The 20,121-nt window shown below is 62.8% G+C and overlaps 1 protein-coding gene across 1 annotated transcript in view; it reads right to left on the reverse strand.

Annotated features, from left to right (window-relative positions):
• The window catches only part of STK32C (serine/threonine kinase 32C), a 66,273-nt gene extending 51,197 nt beyond the window's left edge, over nt 1-15,076 (reverse strand). Inside the window, exon 1 of the mRNA XM_046027044.1 lies at nt 14,721-15,076. Coding sequence (XP_045883000.1) covers nt 14,721-14,982 — 262 coding nt within the window. The 5' untranslated portion in view covers nt 14,983-15,076. The remainder of the gene's footprint in view (nt 1-14,720) is intronic.
• Nucleotides 15,077-20,121: the final 5,045 nt, after the last annotated feature.

Consider the following 20,121-nt stretch of genomic DNA (forward strand, 5'->3'; position numbering starts at 1 on the left):
CACTGAGCTCCCAAGTGGCCAATCAGCAAATGAAAAGTCGTCCATATCATCAGTCATCAGAGGGATGCAAATGTTCCTCACACCAAAATCTCTCTTTGTGCATCACTTTGGGACACCCGTCATCTGCCGATGCAAGAAGCACAATTTTCTTCATAATTGCACAGTCGTCCATGACAGTTCGGTCTGGCCGTGCCTGCGGGACAGTTCCCGCAGGGTCTTTAAGATACCAGCGGGCTGCCCTGCGGGCCAGCAAACAGCTTCAGCCCGGACCTCACGAGCACCCCAGGGCCCAGCCTGAGAGAACGGGTCTGGGCCCTGACCGCCCCTGCCTACTTCAGAACATTCCCTGAAAGGAAACCTGGCATGTGCGACGCCCTTCCGGTCAGAAAGACCCCGGCTGGGGCTGGTCTAGCCATTTCTATGTCAACTCGTTTCCTCTTTCCACCCAGCTTAGTTAAATGCAATGAGCCTTTATTGAGCACCTACTATGTGCACATTCCTGGGGAGCCCAGGGTGAAGACAACGTGGCCCTGCCCTCGTGGCATTCTGAGAGCTGGAGAAAGATGCACACTCCCTTGACAGGAACCTCCTGTGGAGGGTCTCTGTCTACTGTGCATGTGTGCACTCGTGCACGAGCACAGACCCACACATGTGCACACACAGACCCACACTCATGTGCACACACAGACCCACACTCATGTGCGCACACAGACCCACTCATGTGCACACACAGACCCACACTCATGTGCGCACACAGACCCACACATGTGCACACACAGACCCACACTCATGTGCACACACAGACCCACACATGTGCACACACAGACCCACACTCATGTGCGCACACAGACCCACACATGTGCACACACAGACCCACACTCATGTGCGCACACAGACCCACTCATGTGCACACACAGACCCACACTCATGTGCACACACAGACCCACACATGTGCACACACAGACCCACACTCATGTGCACACACAGACCCACACATGTGCACACACAGACCCACACTCATGTGCACACACAGACCCACTCATGTGCACACACAGACCCACACTCATGTGCACGGGCATCACCTCTAAACAGAAAGCCAGTCTCCTTAGCCAGGTTTGCTGGTGCTGCCATCTGAGAGGCTGGCTTCCACGAGCTCCCAGGTAACCAGGAGCCCCTCGAGTCCTGAACCCACGGCCATGCTCACATCCCACGTGCGGTGCCCCAAGGAGGCACTGGGCTGCTGGCAGGCGCCCCCAAGGCCCAGGGACAGGGGCACCACTCTCCGTGGGCGTTGGACCACCGGCTCCCACCTCCCTCCTCCCACGCCTCTCCTTCACCGAGGGCGGCTCTGCCTGCTGTGGGGCGTTCTGTGCTCACTGAGGTGAGAGCAGTGGCCACGGTGTCAGGAGCGAAGACACTGCGAGATCCTGCAATTAACGGAGCCTCTCGGGACCTTTCAATTAATTCAGTCTGCAGATGAGCCAACGCTTGCTCTCCGGAGTACTGCCTTTCTTTAATTAAAAGGAACTTGAGATCATTTTGTAAAGGTCTTTTGGATCCCACTCGACACGCCCACGCAGGTCCGGCCCCGCCTAGCTAGACCTGTGTGCACGAGACAGCCTACCTAACCTCCCGCCCCGGACAGAAGCGGGCGGTGGCCGCGGCAGGCAGGCGGGTCTCGCCCTCCCCAGAGTCCCAGCTTCTTCAGCGCTGGGCCTTTCCAAGGCTCCCTCTGCGGGGCCCTGCAGAGACGAAACTCCTCCAGGCCCTCAGCCACTCCAGCTGCTTCTTAAAGACATAAGGAGCAAGAACATCCTGGACAGCTGCCTCCGAAGGCCGCCACGGCGAAGTCCAGCACGCCAGGCACAGCGCCTCTGACCTCCACAGGGAGGTGATGTCCCCGTGGAGTGGACGGCCAGGGCAGGCACAGCCCCGAACCTCGAGCGGCAAGCAGGGCCTCTTCCAGACTTGCGAGGCTCACACGTGCTCGCACATGAGAAGTACGTCCTGCCGGCCCCGGCGCCAGGGACCTCTAGAGATGCAGAGCCGGCCTGGCTTCAAGAGGCCCCCTGCCCCACCAGTGCAGGGCAGCCCCCCGGCTCAGCCTAAGGACATCCAGGGGACCCCGTGGGCCGAACCACACCCTCCCGAGGCCCTGAAACCTTCTATGTACCATGGACGGCCCCAGAAGGTGCCAGGACCCTCCACGGAGGGCGGCGGCCAGGGGCCTGGACACAAGGCTCACACCTGCTCATCAGCCGGTTCCCAGCTCCTGTCAGATGGGCGTTTCGTAACCCGCCCCCACACAGCGTTTCCAGCCTAATTCAGGGAAAGTGCTTTGGGGACACTTGCACCTGCCTCTGCCGAAATTCATCCATCACACGTGGCCCAAAGGCAAGTGCAGTCAGTCCCCTACGTCTCCTTCCAGCAACTGGGACAGCCGCCCCGTTCCCAGCCCATCGCAGCCCCTGCCGGGATGCATCCTAAAGCCTGGCTTCCTGGGCCTTCCTTCCGAGGGACCAGGAGACTTGACCTAGTGGCTCTGACAGCCCGGAACAGAAAGCATGCCACCAGAGAAGATGGGACAGAGTGGCCAAGAGCAGAAGCCACGGTCTGGCCGCCAAGAGGGTCCTGCTACTGCCGGCTGGGGAACCGGGGTCGCCCTGTGCCTGGTCCCCTAGGGCCAGGACCTTCTCATCGGACACAAAGCTAAGGAGGAAGGCTTTCCAGAAGCAACAGAGGAGCCGTACTGCCGCTCAGATGCACGCAGGCCAGAGACAGAAATGCCGTTCGAAGGGCTGGTGGCCACAGGGAGCAGGGCCGGGGCAGCGGGCATGGAGGGCCTGGTCAGGGGGCCGTGCAGCAGGGGCTATGGTCAGACTCACGGGAACATGGGGAGCCCGGGGAGGACGCGTGGCCCCAAGGAGGGGTCAAACCCTTGGGACAACAGAGCTTGAGTCTGGAGGAGCCGAAAGTGAGAGTATGAGACACACAAGTGGTGGTGTCGGGTCAGAGACTGGACAGAAAAGTCTGGACCGTGGGTGGCGGGTCCGGCTGCAGATACAAATTTGGGAGTCGGCATATGGATGACATTTGAGGCGGCCGATGCGTGAGTGTAGCGAGACGGAGTCGAGAAAGAAGGACCGGCCGAGGGCTGGGAAGAGGCCTGGAGGACGGTGTCTGGGAAACCACACGAAGGGAGGGGTCTAGGAGGGACCTAGGAGGGGTCCAGCATGCCGGGGCTGCCATGGGCCAGGGACAAGGACGGCGGAAGACTGGATATGACGCTCAGCCACGTGGAGGGGACCTTCCCCAGAGTGTGGGGCCGTGGGCTCGCGGGAGGGCTGGACACTGCAAGGACAAAGCAGTCCTGAGCGGTCTTGCCGGAAATGGGAGCGACAGAGACACGGCCTCCGGCAGAGCATTCTTGGCACAGGAGAAACGCCGCCCGCCATTTGTTCACTCACAGACACATGTGGAAAGCCCTCAGGACGCCTGGCCCCACGGGACCCCCAGGGACACAAGGGCACAAGGCTCAGCCCGGCCCACCTCAGGAGCCTGTGGCACAAGCCACCAACAGCTATGAAGCATGGACTGAGCACAACACGCACTCGGGCTCAGCCCTGGCGCCCCCGAGCTGGACCTGCAGGCTCCACGTCCTCCCGGCCTCACCGGCACCATGGACAGCTCCTCCGGCCCTCCCAGAGCCTCGAGCCGTCTGGGCAGGGGAGGGCCGAGAGGCAGGCCTTCTGCTGGGTCTGTCCCCAGGAATACAATGCCAGGTCGTAGGTTCAGTGCTACCCCCCCACCCCGTGTCAAAGACAGTGGACGTGGGCCAAGGTTGGCCGGGCTGGGGTCCCTGTGTCTCGTACCGCTGGGGGCCGGGGGCATCTCAGCACGAGGGTGCTTAAAAGAACGGGTCACAGGTTCGGGCTGGGGGCGGGGGCACCCGCAGGGGTTGGGGCAGCGGGTCCACACTGGCTCTGCACGTGAGGGCTGCCCTCTCTCTGCCGTGGGGCACGGGTGAGCATGCGGCTCCCACAGGGCCTGCGAGCCGTTTCCAGAGCAGTTGTATGAACCCACGCTCCCTCTGCCTGCGGCCGCCAGAGTGGTACACTCTGAACACAGCTGGTAACGGGCTGACAGGTGTGTGAGGAGCTCAGACTGTGCTTTCCCGGGAGCCCAGGCCCTGGATCTCAATAGGTCCTTCCCCGACAGAAGGACCGGGGCTCCCCGGAGAGCTGGCTGAGCGAAGGGCTGGGTCGGGCACCTACCTATTGTGCCGGAAGGAAGGAAGCGCTCTGACGGCTGCAGCCACAGGGGTGTGCCGAGGACGCGGCCCCTGAAGAGCTCCCGGGGGCCCGCGCCGGAACAAGAGAGGAGAATGGAGCAGAGCCACACTGGACTATGACCCGAAGGGCAATGTAGTGGTGTGTGAGTGGGGAGAAGACAGATCTGCGCAGAAGAATTCCAGATCACTTACACAGAGGCCTCCTGTCACAGAGTGGAGTTTGACACCCACCTGCGGAGGATGGATGTGCACGGTGACGTCCTTCCCAAAGGTCAGCGTGCAGGGGACAGGACAGACCCCCGACAGGGAGACTCCTGAAAAGCAGCCTCAGCCCAGGGGGTCAAGGTCAACACATGCAGGGACCAGACGGACCAGCTGTGGTGGGACCCCGGGTGCTTTTCTGAGACCCCGCACAACCACCGGGAAAACCGCAGACAAACCCTACAATGCACCGGGCCAGTCATCCTCAAAACCGTGAAGGTCATCAAAAACAGGGACAGGCTGAGACACCGTCGTGGCCCAAGGAACGTCAGGAGAGACCACGGGGTGTCATGCGGGGCCTGGAACAGGAGAGCGATAGTAAGTAAACACTGGAAATCTGAAACAACTGTGAGCTTCACTCAGTCGTGACCGTTAATTCTATGTGTGAACTTGACTGGCCACGGGCGCCTGCATCGTACACTATCCTGCGTGCATCCGGGGTGTTTCCAGGTGAAGCAGGCACCGGCATCGGCGGATTCAGTCAAGCAAAACCCCGCCCGGCGAGGGTGGGCATCAGGCCATCCACCGAGGCCCCGCCGGAGGAGGACGGAGGCTTCTCCCTTCATTCCTGTCTCACCTTGGGGAGGGCTCCGCGCAGCCCGCCGACGGAGAGCTGCCCTCGCCTTGCTGGACCCGAGGCCTGCGGACAGCCGACCGGATGCCTGCGGGCCTCCCTGGCTGTGGGAGCAGCCGACTCCTCGCAACAAATGCCCCAACACACATGCACACGGGCACCCCGGCTGGGATGCGACCTGTCACCGCAGGCTCGGCCGGCCGGGCCGCCTGACGCGCCACAGAAGCGCAGGTCACTCCATGGAAACAGCACCGGGACTCGCTGCCCTGCCTTCCCGACTTGGCTCTAGGCCTACAAGATTCTAGAATAAGTTCATAAGGAGAAAGTTTTCAAAAAGCCACTCATGCTCTGGGTACAGGAGCACGGCTGGGAGGCGGCGGGCGGACACAGGGGGCTGTGGTCTCAGTGCAGAGATTACATAAGACACTGAATTTCCTCCTATTTTTTCTTGTCACTTTTCATTATATAATAAAAAGCTATAAAGTAAAAAAAAAAAAAAAAAGAAAGAAAGGATCATCCTGGCAACAGTGCCTGGCGGCTGGATGAGCAGCGCATAATTCATCAGCCGAAGCAGGACACGTCTGAGGGTAACAGGGAGGCCGTTAATCACCATGCCCGGTTGGCGGCCACGGGGCGCGGTCAGCTCACGGGGGCCACGGGGATGCGCGGTTAGCACGGGGAGGCAGGATCGCTGGTCGTGCCCGCCCTAAGCCTCTAAGCACGGCGGGGGGGGGGCTGGAAAGGAGCCGGGTCAGCAGGGAGGCAGGCCGGGAGAGGCAGCTAGGGCCCACATGGGCCGGGAGTTGGGCCCCGCCACGGAGTGCATCCTGCGGGCTCCGTCCCCATGGCCCCTGGCGTCAGCACCGTCGACTTCCCCTGCCCTCCCCTGCCCTGCCCTGCCCTGCCCTCCCCTGCCCTGCCCTGCCCTGCTTCCTTTGGGGCCTTCCGATTGTCGTGGGCTCTGGGTAAAGGGCACCAGGATCCAAATCACTGGGGACTCCACAGTCCAACTCCCAGTGCGACAACATGCCCTCGGAAAGAACCACAGAGACATCCCTCACCCCCCAGGCCTGGAGTCTCCCTTCTCAGCCACGGTCGCCCTGTAAAACCCGCCGTAGTCCACCCGCCCTGTACCAGCACCTGCCTGCTGCCCCGAGCACCTACAGGACGGGCAGGCCTGCCCTGGGTTTTCCAACTGCCAACACCACCCCAGGAACCCCTAGCACCGGCACGCGGGTCACACGTGGGGACGGGGCTCCCTGTCTCCTTCCCGTGTCCCTGCACCCCACTCTCTGTCATGTGCTAACTTTGCAAATCATCCTTTCTGCCTGAGAAACTAAAATGCAACTTCAGAAACCCAAGATGACCTTGATTCTCGAAGAAAAAGAAAACACAGGAATGGGGCCAACACCAACAGACACGGCCGCGGACAGCCGTGGCTGCGGCCCCAGCAGCACAGGGGCCTCGGAAGCCAGGATGCTCTGACTCACCGGCAGAGTGTCTGTAACCAGGTGGGGATGGAGGTTCACAGCCTCCCAGCTTCTTGGGCCCCCGGTGTCTCCCCTCAGAGGCCTGAAGCCAGCTGTGTGCGTCCCCGGGTTCTCAGGGGCTCAGAAACTGCGAGCACTGCATAGGTGATGCTGGGTCCTCCTCTCGCCACACTGGCGTCCCATGTGGCCCCAGGGTCGAGGTGGCCCAGAGGGAACTCACGCACGAGCGTGAGGGCCGGTGTGAGGCAGTGGTCCTGATGCCCTGAGAGGCCGGCCAGGTGCCAGGGGCTGCTGGTTCACCCTGGCCCTCCCCTGCCCTGCCCTCCCCTACCCTGTCCCACCCCACCTGACAGCCAGCCCCGGTCAGCCGCCCCCAGGGACAGAGTAGTGGTGCTGTGCGTTCCCTCTCCTGAACCTGAGCTGGGCCAGGGACCCGCTGCAGCCCACGGAGTGTGGTGGAAGAGACACGTGCCCATCCACGCCTCCCCCGGGCCTCAGCCTCAGCGCACCTGGCGTGGCGGGAGGGAGTCCCGCTGCCCCACCGAGGAGCCCAGTGGACAGGGAGAAGCCCCAAGACCACGGAGGACAGCTGCTGGTTTAAAATAAGCCCCCACAATCTCCGACATTCGCTTTGAAGGGTGGAACCTGACTCCCTTGAGTGTGGGCCGGGCGTGGTGTCTGGCTGGGGACACACGGCCTGGGGGTGGGGGGTGACCTCACGGGACCACAGAGTCTGGGTCCGAGAAGGCACCGGGGATTCCTCCTCCGTCTCCTGGTGCGTGGATAGGCTGGCCAACACGGCGTGAGGCCACGCGAGCCGCTCCACGGAGAGGCCCGTGGTGGGGACCTGGCTTGGGAGCAGCCCCCCCCCCCCCCCACCATCGCCGAGCTGCGGACGGTGCAGCCAGAGCTGACAGCCACATTGGGATCGTGAGGGGACCCTGAGCCCCAGGCGCCGGGAGAGCCGCTCTGGGCCCAACTGCTCACAGGGGCGGAGGGGACGGGACTGGAGCCGTGAGGCATCAGTGACCGAGAACAGGAGGACACCACAGAGCGGACAGCGAGAACGAGAGCCCCGGGGTGTGACTCGGGGGCACCGGGAGTGAGGGCGCACGTCGGGGACCGTGGACGCCGTCGCGGGGTCCTGGCTCTGCAGGCGTCACGAGCAGCCGGGAGACCCGCCCCACGCCTCCCACCTGTCGTGAGGGACTAGAACAGGGGTCGGGTCACTAGGTTTCAGGGCGGTTCGCGGGAAGCTGGAGGGAAGGACACGGGCCAGCCAGGTGTGGGGGAGGCGAGGAGCCTGGACGCGGAGCCCCGAGCGCACGGCAGCCCCCTCCTCGCCTGCACCGGGTCGCCGGCAAGGACAAAGGAAACCCGCGCTGGGGTGGGCCTGGGCGTCCGTGCCGAGCCTGCCGCACTGACGGAAAGAAATGACAAACTCGTCTATTTCTTGCTTTTGCCACAAGTTCTGCCTTGTGCATACCAAGCACGAGGAGTCATGATGTGAATTCTGAAAGCAGAGACCTTTCTAAAGTCAACTTTCTAAACCACTGTGAGAAAGGGAATGCGCTCAGCTCCTATTTTTAATAAATGGGGGGCGACTGTGACTCCTACCCACACCCTCTCCCGGCTTCGGAACCTAAATAACATCCCCAGGGTTTTCACAGGAGCGACACGGGCCTGCGCCTGAGCCACCGCGCGGGGAGCCGTCCGTGGGCTCCGTGGCACCTCGAGGGGAACGTGGGCCGGGAGGGGTGGCCTCCTTTCCGCGGAGCGGGGCGAGCCGGGTGAGCGCCCCGGCTGCCCTCTGCCCTCGGCCACAACGACAGCGGCCGGCTGCCTCGTTTTTTAAAAATAATAGATTTTAGGTCAATGATAGAACATTTTTTAGTGACGCAGGCATCCCAGATTTTAAAAATAACAATAATTTTATTAATTACAGCTTCTCCCAAATCATCTCAAATTCTGGTCATTAAAATCATTCAGCATTTGGATCCAGCCGGTGTCTGGGGAAGGGAAGGGAGCCCAGCATGTCCTGCAGGGCACCCGGCCAGGTCGCCGCCCGAGGGAGGGCACACCCCAAGACGAGCTCGGCACGGCGATGCCATCAGGGGAAGACATATCGATCCCCTAATGGATGGGGAGCGGGATGGAGACTTGCCTGCTGAGGACGGCAAGGTCTAGCCATCGCTTGGCGCATCGGCCAGGAGCAAGAGCGGCCACGAAAACCTTACGTTTATCTGTGGTCACACAAGGACTGCAGCAGGGCGGGCATGAAGAGACACATGCTGGAACGTAGCTCCAAGGGGGGCAGGACAGTGTGGACAGGAAGGAGGAACAACACCAGGCGGGAGGTCCGGTCTTTCACGGAGGTGAGTGTCGAGCTGGACTGAGCTTCCTGAGGTCAGGGAACTGAGCACAGGCCCTTGAAATAAGAACCGACGTGTTCTCAGGAGGGCCCGAGCAGCTGCCAGGGCCCTCCAAGCGGCCAGCTCTGGGACAAGCGTCCGCACAGCCCTCAGCAACCTGCCTCTGGCCGCGCTCGCACCCACAGCCCCGGGGCGGGGGGGGTCTGAGGAAAGATGCCAGTCCTCGCTGGCAATGAAGGGAGACCATGGAACGTGCGGTGGTTTCGTGGACAAACCAGAGACAAGGTGCCATGCCCTGCCCGGGAGCTTCACACCGAGAGCCCGCACGTCCGCAGAGGACCACCAGGGCGTGGGGGGTCTTCCATCCAATGCCCGTCGCCCTGCACACCGAGCCCCGGGGGTCCTGCCCTCCACAACCGCAGCTGCTAGCATCTGCTCAGCCCTTCCGACTCGGAGTGGACCCGAGGACAGGCAGCGGGGACGCCGCCCGGGGGCTGCTGGGACATGCAGACCCCGGACCCCACCCAGACCTGCTGAATCAGAATCCCCCCGTCCCCTGGGGATCCGTGATGGCCGGAGACCCTGCTTGGGCAGCCCTGACCCTGGGCAGAACAAGCGCTTCTCCACGGCTTTGCTTCCCTCGGACCATCAGCCCCAGAGAGAAGCCCTGAGCGAAAGTGACCCCCATTGCATTCTGACATGACTTCTCGACTGGAAAGCTGGGTGGTTAAATTTTTAAAAGAAAATCAGCTTATTTTTAGCACTTTAAAACGCATGACCAGATGGACGGGTGTGCAGAGCTGACGTGACAGTAGGTCCCAAGTCCGTTCTAGGACGAGCCTTGTCAGCTGTGGGGACAGAAACACCTTGAGTGCCTCCGGGACCCAGAAACCCAGGGACGGACACGCAAGGGGGCTTTCCCAAGGGACCGCATGCCCTCCTACCCAGCCAGAGCCCGAGTCCCCACCACCACACCTAGGGCCTCGGCCCCGTTCCTGCCGGCTGGGAAAGGACCCCCACATTCTGCAGCCACCAGGCTTCTGACCAGCAAGGGAGACCTGCGGGGTGGGGAGGGGGTGGGAACCACTGTTAGCCAGAGTCTAGGCCCCACGGAAAACCGCCACTGCGTTGGGAGGGAAGGAAACGGGCTCCTAATAACCAGGGGCCAGACTGGCCCAGAAACGAGGGCCCCATCAGCGCCGTGGGGCCCGCCACACGTGCGCCCAGACGCTCCGCTTGGGCCTGCGAGCTCTCGGGACCGCCAAGAAAGGGGGACGCGTCACCACGCCGGACGACCATCCTTCCTTGCCGGCCGACGACCGAGTGCCGAGCGAGGTCGAGCGAAGCGGCTCGACCCCGGGAACAGCAAGGGTCACAGCACGGCGGCCTTTCCCGGACGGGGGTTTCGGGAAGAAGGTGCGCCTTCGTCCCAGCACTGACCCGAGTGACGTGCGGCGCACAAGGGGGTCCTGCTCACGGCCCAGCAAGACCAGCAACCGACGCGCGGTACAGGACATTTCCAATGTGGAAACAGCCTCGGAAAGCGAGGCCGCGGCAGGAAGACCCCCGCGGCCTGGCCGGACGGCGTTCCAGACGCACTGCAAGCTTCCACGTCCGCCGCAGGAGGGGCACGCCCAGGCTTGGCACCGGGAACGGCCCAGTAGTAAAGCACGCCCGGCCGGAAACTGCCGGAAAGGAAGCTATTGCTGAATCTGACCGCGCGAAAATTAAACACATCCGTCCCCAAACCTACAGCAGTGCAAGACACAGCGCACGCGCGCGGGGGTGGGAGGGGCGTCCGGGTACGGCTTCTGGGTATGGCCTTGTAGACCCAGAACGGGACAAACACACGGAGCACCACGGTCCCTGTAGGGAGCACGGGCTCGGCTGGGCGCCAGTAATCCACAGAGACAGACCCCCGACGTGAGAAGCAAAGACCCTAGGTCCCACCAGTAGCCAGAGAAACTCAAAGTGTTCGTGTAATCCTTTTACCTTCCAGACCATTCGAAATTTAAAATATCGCTAGCAGCCAGAGCTGGTGGGGTTCAGGGAAGCCTGAATGAGCGATGGCTGGCTCTGCATCCGCACCACTCCGCGCTCTGCCCTCCGTGCCCCTCACCCGGGCCCCTCCCTGTCTGCTGCCAGTCCCCCCACGTCCCCCTGGGTCTGGGTACCCTGCACGCAGCAGCCACATCCTCGGGGACCGTCATGGAAGGCACGCCCAGGACAGGCCTCAGCGCACAGAGGGACCGTTCCTAAGGACGCCAGAGGGTCAGCTGTGTCAAGATGCCTTCCGCGGACACAATTCGGGGGTGGCAAGGTCATCCATACCTGCAGGACCCTGAACACCCAGAGATGCTCATTGCTTGGTTGTTTCTAATATTCGAGAAAGTAGAAACTCCCCAGTGTCCCATGGCAGGAAAGGAAGGAAGCAGAGAACATCACGTCTACACCAAGGAAGGCTGAAGGGCAGGGACTCAGCCCCAGCCACCGGTCAGAACCACCAGCCTGACAAGATAGGGGTGCGGAGCTCCACCCCCAGCGGGAATTCCTGGGGGCGGGGACCAGGTAGCCACAGTTTTAGGGGCGCCATGGAGTGGAGCTCCCAGCCAGGTATGAGGCTTCTCGTGGGAACCCAGCCAGCAAACGCTACGGATCCAGCAGAGGCCGGCAGCATCCCACTAAGTAAGAAAGCAGGTTACGACCAAACCACGTATGGAACGTGATCCACTTCTGCATCAAAGGAAAAAAGTGTGTTTCTCCACGGCTGGAAGCGTGAGAACATTCCGAGAGCAAAGCCGCAGAAGACGCTCACTGATACGTTCACTGCAGAGAGTCTCGGTGCTAACCCTATGCGTCTGGACTTTCCTATTTAGGACAAGTTTAGGAAAAACAGGAAAGCACACACGTGTATACATCTTCATGCTTCTGAAATTAGGAATAAACAAAGGATTTAGTTATTTATTTTCACATTTTAAGAAAGGTGACTTGAGAGTCTGGTGGCCACCCGTCCTGGCGAGCTGTCCACCCACCCAACAGACGCAGGTCAGGCATATGTGGCCTTCGAGGGCTCCCTTATTCCCAGTCCTTTCTCGGGGAGCAAACCTCGCGGTGATTAGTCGCCCCCCGACTAGGAAGCCAGCGTCACTTGGGTTTGAGGGCTGATCACGACTACAGAGAAGGGCGGGCGCCCCAGCCTCATGCCGCACGGGGACGCCGAGACCCTGAGACACGAAGGGGCTCACGCAGGAGCGCGGCTCCAGGGCAGGGCCGTCGAGGCAGGGCAGGTCCCCAGGCAGGCTTGGAGGCACAGATCCCAGAAGTCGACGAGGGATGGGAGCGGAGGAGGCATGGCGTCAGAGAAGCGGGGAAAGGTGCCCCTGGTTCCAGCGTGAGACAGAGACGTAGAGACCGCAGCACGCCCGGGCCCCGCCAAGCAAGCACGAGGCTCTAGACCCCGCGGGACTGACAGGGACGAGGACACTTGTCCATCACAACCACGCTTTTCAGCTGGGATTTACCTGATGCTCCGTGAAACTGCCCTTCTTTTACCCTTTTCTCTGCATACCAAACTTGATACATTAATTGGGAGTTTTAATCCTAAAATTCACCAGAAGGTCTTCCGTCGCCATGGCAACCGTGCAGTCCCAGTAAATGCTCCTCTCCGGCACCGGCACGCGCTGCGGCCTCTTCAAGCCTCAAGCCGGCTCGACAGGGACAGTGGCAGGAGAAACGCGAACCCTGCCTGGAGGGGCTGGGCGGGGGACTTCACACCGGGCCAGAAGGGAGCTGGGGCTCAGGGAACGCCGCCTGCCTCCCTGACTCTCCCTCCTCCGCCCCAAACCCCATTCCTTTCCTCTGAATAAACCCACGGCCCTCCGCAAGCCTGTGCTGGGATGCTTGAGCCATAGCGCCCCGACATGACACCACACGTGGGACAAAGCACCGTCTAGACTGACAATGCCCACGGCTGCAGAGCCCAATCTCACCACGCAAAGCCTGGAGGCGTCCCAACGGGGCGCTCAGTTTGGGGATGTGGCCGCTGTGCCAAGGGATGAGCAAGTAACTGATGGTCACGTGTGCCAGAGAGCGAGCACCTGTAGCCAGAGCCAGCCCCCACTCCCCCACGCCGGAGCGGTCCCTGCCTCGGCTGTCCTACTCCAGGCCCATACAGGGGCGGGGGGTGTGCTAAAGAATTCCCAAATCAGATTGCGAGCAGTATCAACAGAGTCTGTCTCTCTTTGCCTTTTTAATCATCAGTGAAATCTGAGCCATAACACACCGTGAGCAAATAGAAAAATCCCACGTTACAAAGCTGAAGGCAGCCGCGTGCGACATCGATTTCTCTATCTCCACGTTCTCTGCCTCGGAGAGCACAGGGGTAAGACATGGAAAGACTGGCCAGCTCTTGGCTGACGCCAGCAAGCGCTGAACTCAGATGTGCATCTCAGACATTTTCTCATCGCGCAGCCGGAGAAGCTCGACACCAGTCTGCTTCCAGGTCAGTTCCTAACGCACCCTGGGCTATCTTTACTCGGAATATTTATATTCAAACAAAAATGCATAACATAGGAAACAGTCACAGCGCTGAGTTCTGCTGCCCCAGAGCTCAGAACACAATGACAGGCAGACCCAGGACACCCCGGACTGGTGTGGCGGGTCGCAGATGCCCCTCCCTACTGACCGTGGCCAGGCTGAGCAGCCCAGCACCCCTGGGCCGCCCAAGGCAGCCTCTCCATTGCTCGAATGACCCCCGGGCACGGCCCGCACATTCGCCCCCACTAGCCTGTGGTCATACTGCTGCGATCTCCTATCAGGTTTAAATTATTTATCAGAATAAATAGCTTGGCCCCGTGTGGAGCTGTGCTCTAAAATTATAAAAGACCCATCATACCTTTGCAGGCTGCCTACAGATGAAAAATGCATATTTCAGCTATTTTAAGAAAATGTCAAAAAAACATCAAATGTGTCATCCTTGTACCATTTAAATTATCTGCACGACATCTGTAGAAAAGAGCTGTGTGTTTGCGTGTGAATATATGCCAGGGCCCCAGAGGCGGACCCTCCCTGCCGGTCCTTGCCACGTCCAAGGTGGCCTGTCACCGTCTTCCGCAGGCGCCGGCCTCCTCCAGGCCACTCCAGAGGTGCGAGTGGGTGGTCTGGGTCAGGCGCTCTCCCTGCCAGAGGACCTGAGAGGAAGTTCTCAAAGGGAGTTCCCAAAGGGCAGGTCCCTGCACAAAAGCAAAGCCGTCTCCACCGCACATCTGAGTCCGTGCGTGCGGGGACCACGACACAGCGTTCCGCAGACCGAGAGCTCCGGGGCCGGCGCCGGGCCACCTGTGGGCAGGCATCTCTCTTCGGAAGCGGGCACGCCGCGGAGCAGAGCAGAGCGGCCGCGCGCCCCGACAGGAGCACGAACGCAGGCGGCCGTGGCCGCGGTGGGCAGCGAAGGCCCGACCGCTCCGGCCACCGACCCTCAGCCGCAGGGCGAGCCGCCGCCTACTCCCGCACGCTGCACCGCCGCTGGACACGGAGGACGCAGGCGGGAGCCCCGGCGCGCGTGGGCACCGCGCGCACCGCCCGCGAGTTTCCTCGGAAACCGAGACGCCCCGGGACGCTCCCCACCCCCACCCCGGCGGGTCGCGGCGTCCGGACGCGAGGAAATCCTGCGGCCGCGCACCCCCGCGCTGTCCCCGGAGCGGCCCGGGGCCCCCGCCTGCGGCCGCACTCACCGTCCTCCTTGTCGTCAAACACCGGCCTCCGCGCCGCGGCCGCCGACATGGACGAGCCCATCCGCTTCTTCCACTTGCTCCACGGGAACAGGGGGCGCGGCTGCGCGCGGGCATCGCCCGCGTCCCGGGCCCGGGGCTGGCCGGCGGCGGGCGGCGGCGGGGCCGGGGTCGCGTCGGGGCCGGAGGGGCGCGCGCGGCTGGGGGGCGGCGAGCCGGGGGGCGCCGCCGCGCTGCTGCCCCTGCGCTCCGCGCCGCTCCTCATGGCCGGGCCTGGGTGCGCGCCGCGGCCGGAGCCGGGGACATGGCCCGCCCGCCGTGCGCGGAGCGGGAGCGGGAGCGGCTGGCAGCGCTCGCCGTGCGCCCGGCCTCGGCGCTGGCCGGTCCTGGCTGCCCGGCCGGGGCCGCTGACTGCCGGCGCGCGGGGGTGGGGCCGGGGCGGGGCCGCGGGCGGAGTCGGGGCGGGGCCGCGCGCCGGGGGCGGGGCAGGGCGGAGACCCTGCGGGAAGGCGCGGGGGTCCCACCTCCCAGCTGGAGGGGCTGGTCCGCACGGACACTGGGGCCGCAGCACCGACTAGGAGGCGGAGACAAGAGCGAGGGACGGAAAGGCACGGTTCCCTCCGGGCATCCTGGGGACCCCGAGGGATGGGAAGGGCGTTGGAGACTCAGGGCCCTCCTTGGGTGTCCCCGCGCCCGCGGCCTTCGCGAACAAAGCCGGGTGCGGGGCGGCCTTCAACTTTATCCTGCGGCTCTGCTCTTCGCGAGGCCGCGCGCCGGGCCGCGGAAGGGGCGCGGGGAAGGGGCCGCGCGGAGGCCGAGTCTGGGCTGGGGTCGGCGCGTGCGGGCGGGTAGTCCCGGCCGGATGCCCGGCGCGCCCTGCGGCTGCGCCCGGGGAGGGAGGGGGCGGGGAGGGAGGGGACTGGGCGGGCCCTCCGCGGGGAGCCCGGCTGCGGGCGCGCGCACACTCACGCTCTCGTGCACCCGCGCTCCCGGGGTCTCCTTGGCTGGGTCCTCCGGGTCCTGCCAGTGAGGCCGCTGGACACCGAGCCGGGACGGGAGCCCCGGGTCCGGGTACACGCCGCCGGCCCTCCCAGGAACCGTGCGTCCGCGTTGACCAGAGTCCGCTGGCCCGGCCCGGGTCCGACAGGGGCCTCGGCGCGGACCGCTGGGTCCTCCACGGCCTTCGCGGCGTGTCTGGGGGGGCGCGAGGTGCGGTTTGACCTCTGTGAACCTCCCCCGCCCCTGCTCGCAAGGCCACGGGAAACCGGGGGAGCAAAGCGCTCAGCACAGCCGAGGCCCCAGGAGACGCCTTCCGCATGGCCTGGCTCCCTGCGCGCTGGACCTCGTCACTGAAGAATCTCTTCTGTGATGGGTTCACTTGTGGACGCCTCAGTTCTGCCCCGCAGGCAGGCCCAGAGCCGCGCGTTGCTTCCCGCCGCCTGGTGAAATCCTGGAAGGGGCTCCTGCGGCGACAGCGGATCCCCGTCCCTGCGGATCTCCCACGCCGCGGACCCCCTTCCATGCACGCCATTCAGCCACCCTGGGCTCTGCCCTGACCTCACAGCCCCTCTCCTGGCTCGACCCCCTCACCCCAGCTCACGGTACTCAGTCCCAGTGGTCCCCACTCCAGGTTCTTTTCATGGAAAGGTATGCTCACCCACCTTCGAAATTCCGTGTGGCCCCTTGACCTGCTTGATCTGTGAGATGTGAGCAGAGGTGATCTGTTATTTCTGGGCCAGTGCTGGCCTGGCTCAGAGGGAGCCCGCATCACTTGGGACCACCTGCAGACCAGCCTCAGAGGAGCAAGGTAAGCCATCGGAGGGAGCAGTTACTTCGATGGGAGCAGAACCTGGGTTGGTGCCGCTGACCATCTACCCAGTGCCTGGCCCGACACCGGCGCATGTCCTGTCTGGACAGGAAGGCCTCCCAGATTGGGCTCAGCCGCCCTCCTGGGAGCTCCAGCCCCAGCTCCGGTCCAGGCTCCCGTGCACAGTTGCGGTTTGCCTGTCTCGGGTGCCGACAGAGCAGGAGCCCTGCGGGAATCCATCCTGCCGGAGCCCAAGCAGAAGTGTGTTCGGGGCAGTGAGGCGGGGGCCGTGCTTGGAGCCGCTGTCTCCCAGGGCTGCACATCAGAATTCCCCAAACCCACAGCAGCCTCGGCTTGTCCAGTGCGGACTGACCACGCTTCATGTCCTCTCCTACCCAGACTGTCTAGACGGGCAGAAACCAAATAAAAAGGTATAACCACCCCCCCTTGCCCCCTGGAGGAAACAAAAGACAAGATTTTATTTTTTAAAAAGATTTTATTTGAGAGAGAGAGAGAACGAACCATAGGGAGAGGCAAAGGGGGGAAGAGAAAGAGAAGCAGATTCCCCACTGAACAGGACCTAGAGACTGTGACCGGAGCCGAAGGCAGATGCCCAACCAACCTCACCACCCAGGCACTCTAAGACAAGACTGAAAGAAAAAATATATTAATGGATTCAGAAAGCGGCTGGAAAATTTTCAGGGGCCATTGGAGAGCCTGAGGGCTTGTTGGTAACAGGGAGAACAAGGAGCCACTGAGGGGCGGTGGGGGGCAGGACCAGTGGAGCCAGAGGACGACCTCCAGCAGTGGGCCGTGGGGCAGGAAAGGTCCTTCTCCGGAAGTGACCAGGACTCTTGTCTCACAGGCACCAGGCTCAGCACGAGACAGTGAGGGGACCAGCAGAGATGAGTGGGGACATCTGCACACTGAACTGGGAACCCCAAATGGCCAACCAGCCTCCCGCCCCAGGGTCAGGACACGGGAAGAAACCCCTCAGAGACACTGAGCGCCTCTCAGGAGACCCCTGTGCCCCAGGGTGGTGGGTCCCTCACCGGCCCCAGCAGAAACGAGCAGGAACCAGCTCTTATCAGGGGCCTGTAGCTGGCCTCGGGGCTCAGGCCACGGCTCTGTCCGGGAGGCCCCCTGTGCGGCGCAGGGTCCCAGGAAGCCCAAGGATTGGATGTGCGAGCTGGAGCAGGTGCACAGAGGGGACAGGAGACAGAAAGCTTAGGCGCTGCCTCACCCGCGGGCAGACCAGGTCGCTGCAGCCACAAAGGTGACTGTGGAGTTCAGGGGAGGCCGGAACGGGGGCCACCTGTGAGTGGAAAGGGGGCAGTGAGGCCAACAGAGCGTCCCTGGGTACCATCGCTGCTAACACCGGTCAGGAACAGGAGCTAGCTCAGGGCTAGCCTTCCCGTCCCAGGAACGGGGTTCCGCGAAGGCCTCAGTACCAGATCAATATGCCGACCACATCGAGCGTGCGGGAGCGCACCCGGGATCGTGCGTGGCGAACGATAACTTCATGGGGTGGCCGGGCAGGCTTCTGAGACTTGAGCGCACACCCGTAGCCCTCTGAAGGCCTGTGGCCCAGAGCCAAGGACGCTAGCCCCGAGGCAGGAACAAGCTGGCGTGTGAGCAAAGGAGGGGCCCGGGTCACTGGGGGACAGTGAGTGCCCCTGAGACAGGAAACGCAGAACAGCTGGGGCTCGATTTTGTATTCGAGGCTCAGTCTCTGAAGCCCAAGCATAAATGTGCCTTGGTCTCTAATTTGTCCAAAAAAGCACGGAGTCGAGAGGGGCCGCACAGCTGGGACCCAGCACCGCCTCCAGTTCTCAGGCAGGTTTTGTCCGAGGTCACCGTCGTGACACAGACACGTGGCCGCATCTTCCGGAACATCCCTTTGCTCAGACTCTGCTCAGACTGCCTGACTCGCGTGTGCGGTTTCTGGCCGGGGGGTCCATACCGGAGCGGCCCCGGGAAACGGGCGCAGAAGCGTGACGAGATTCCAGTCCCGGCACTCACCTGCGTGCGGGGCCCACGGCGAGCCTCCTCCCTGGCAGGAGGTGGAAACCAGGGGCCATCAGCCCCAGGGCTGCGGCGGAGGAAGGCAGGGCCTTGGGAATTCGAGCGCTGGGACCACCGGCTGCTGCTGACGGGGCTGCCCGGCTCCAGACACTCCGGAGAATAATGAGACGGAGGAGCTGCCGCATGGCATCCCGGCCGGGCCCCTCCGCTGCGGTGCTGGGTCCGAAGCAGAGACTCCGAGTGTAACGCGTCCGTCTGCACGTCTGTTCCCAGGGCTGCCGGACCAGAGCAGCACAAAGCGGGGCCGGAAATGGATTCCCGCGCGGCTCTGGAGGCCGGGAGTCAGAGACGGAGGCCGTAACCGGCTGCCGCCTTCTGGACGTCCTGAGCGAGAGCCCGTCCCACCTCTGGGCTTCTGGCAGCTCCTGGCGACCCTGGTGTCCCTTGGCTTGCAGAGGTGTCCCTCCGGTCTCGCCTCCGAGACATCGCATTACATCTGTGTCCTTGTCCTTTCTTCCCTTATAAGGACATTTGCCGTAGGATTGAGGGCCCACCTTGACGCAGAATGATAGCCGCTTGAGATCCTAACCTTGATTACAGTTCTTCACTGCAAAAGCCCCATTTCCAAACGAGGTCCCGTTCGTAGGTTCTGGGTGGACCTTCTGGGGGGCTCACCAGTAAACCTGCCAGATCTAGCCTTGGTCCCCCAACATCGATGTCCATGCCGTGGCAGAACACAACCGTCGCGTCCCAGCCCGCAAGGCCTCAGCACCAGGGTTCTGAGCTCCGGGCCTGCAAGCCCACCTAAGCGCTCATGAGCCCCAAGCGTCACCTGACTCAGGTGCGGGTGAGCCTCTGGGCGAGGCCCGTCCCTGCTTCCACAGTGCACACACACAGGACAGCCGTTTCCGTCCCAGAACAAGGAACTGAAGGAATGGAGGAGTCCCCATTCCCAGGGAAATTCGAGATCCCGCAGGGAAGCTTCGGTTAGGTTCCGCGGCCCAAGGAGAATCCTCTGTCACCAGACACACCACCCGTGGGGCCACCTGCCTTCCTCCTGACAGGCCGCACACACAGCCTCGCCGCTCCGGGGCACCAGCAGCCCCTGTCCGGCTCTAGAGCTGTGCGCGTCCCGTAGCAATCTCCTGCGTCCTGGATCTCTTCCTCCCAGTCCCAGCTGGCGGGCTTCTGCTGACCCAGTGTTCTCAAGGGCCTGGTGTGTGTCCCACCGCACAGGCGGGCCCCCTGCGGACCTTCCCCTCCACAACCCCACCCGTACCCCTGGGTTCCGCTGAGACTCTTTTCAGAATACGCTTTTCCGACAGTCCATTTCCCAATTCGAGTATTCTTTGCAATCTGGATAGGCCAGGAACCTCCCAGATCGTTAGGGGCTGGTTCATTTTTGCTTAAGAGACATTCCTCAGGGACACCTGCATGGCTCAGTCACTCAAGCACCTGCCTTCGGCTCTGGTCATGATCCCCGGGTCCCAGGATTGAGCCCCACATCCGGTTCCTTGCTCAGTGGGGAGCCTGCTTCTGTCTTCCCCTCCCCACTCGTGCTCATTCTCTCTC

This window comes from Meles meles, chromosome 13, assembly GCF_922984935.1.
Source record: "Meles meles chromosome 13, mMelMel3.1 paternal haplotype, whole genome shotgun sequence".
Classification (NCBI taxonomy): Eukaryota; Metazoa; Chordata; class Mammalia; order Carnivora; family Mustelidae; genus Meles; species Meles meles.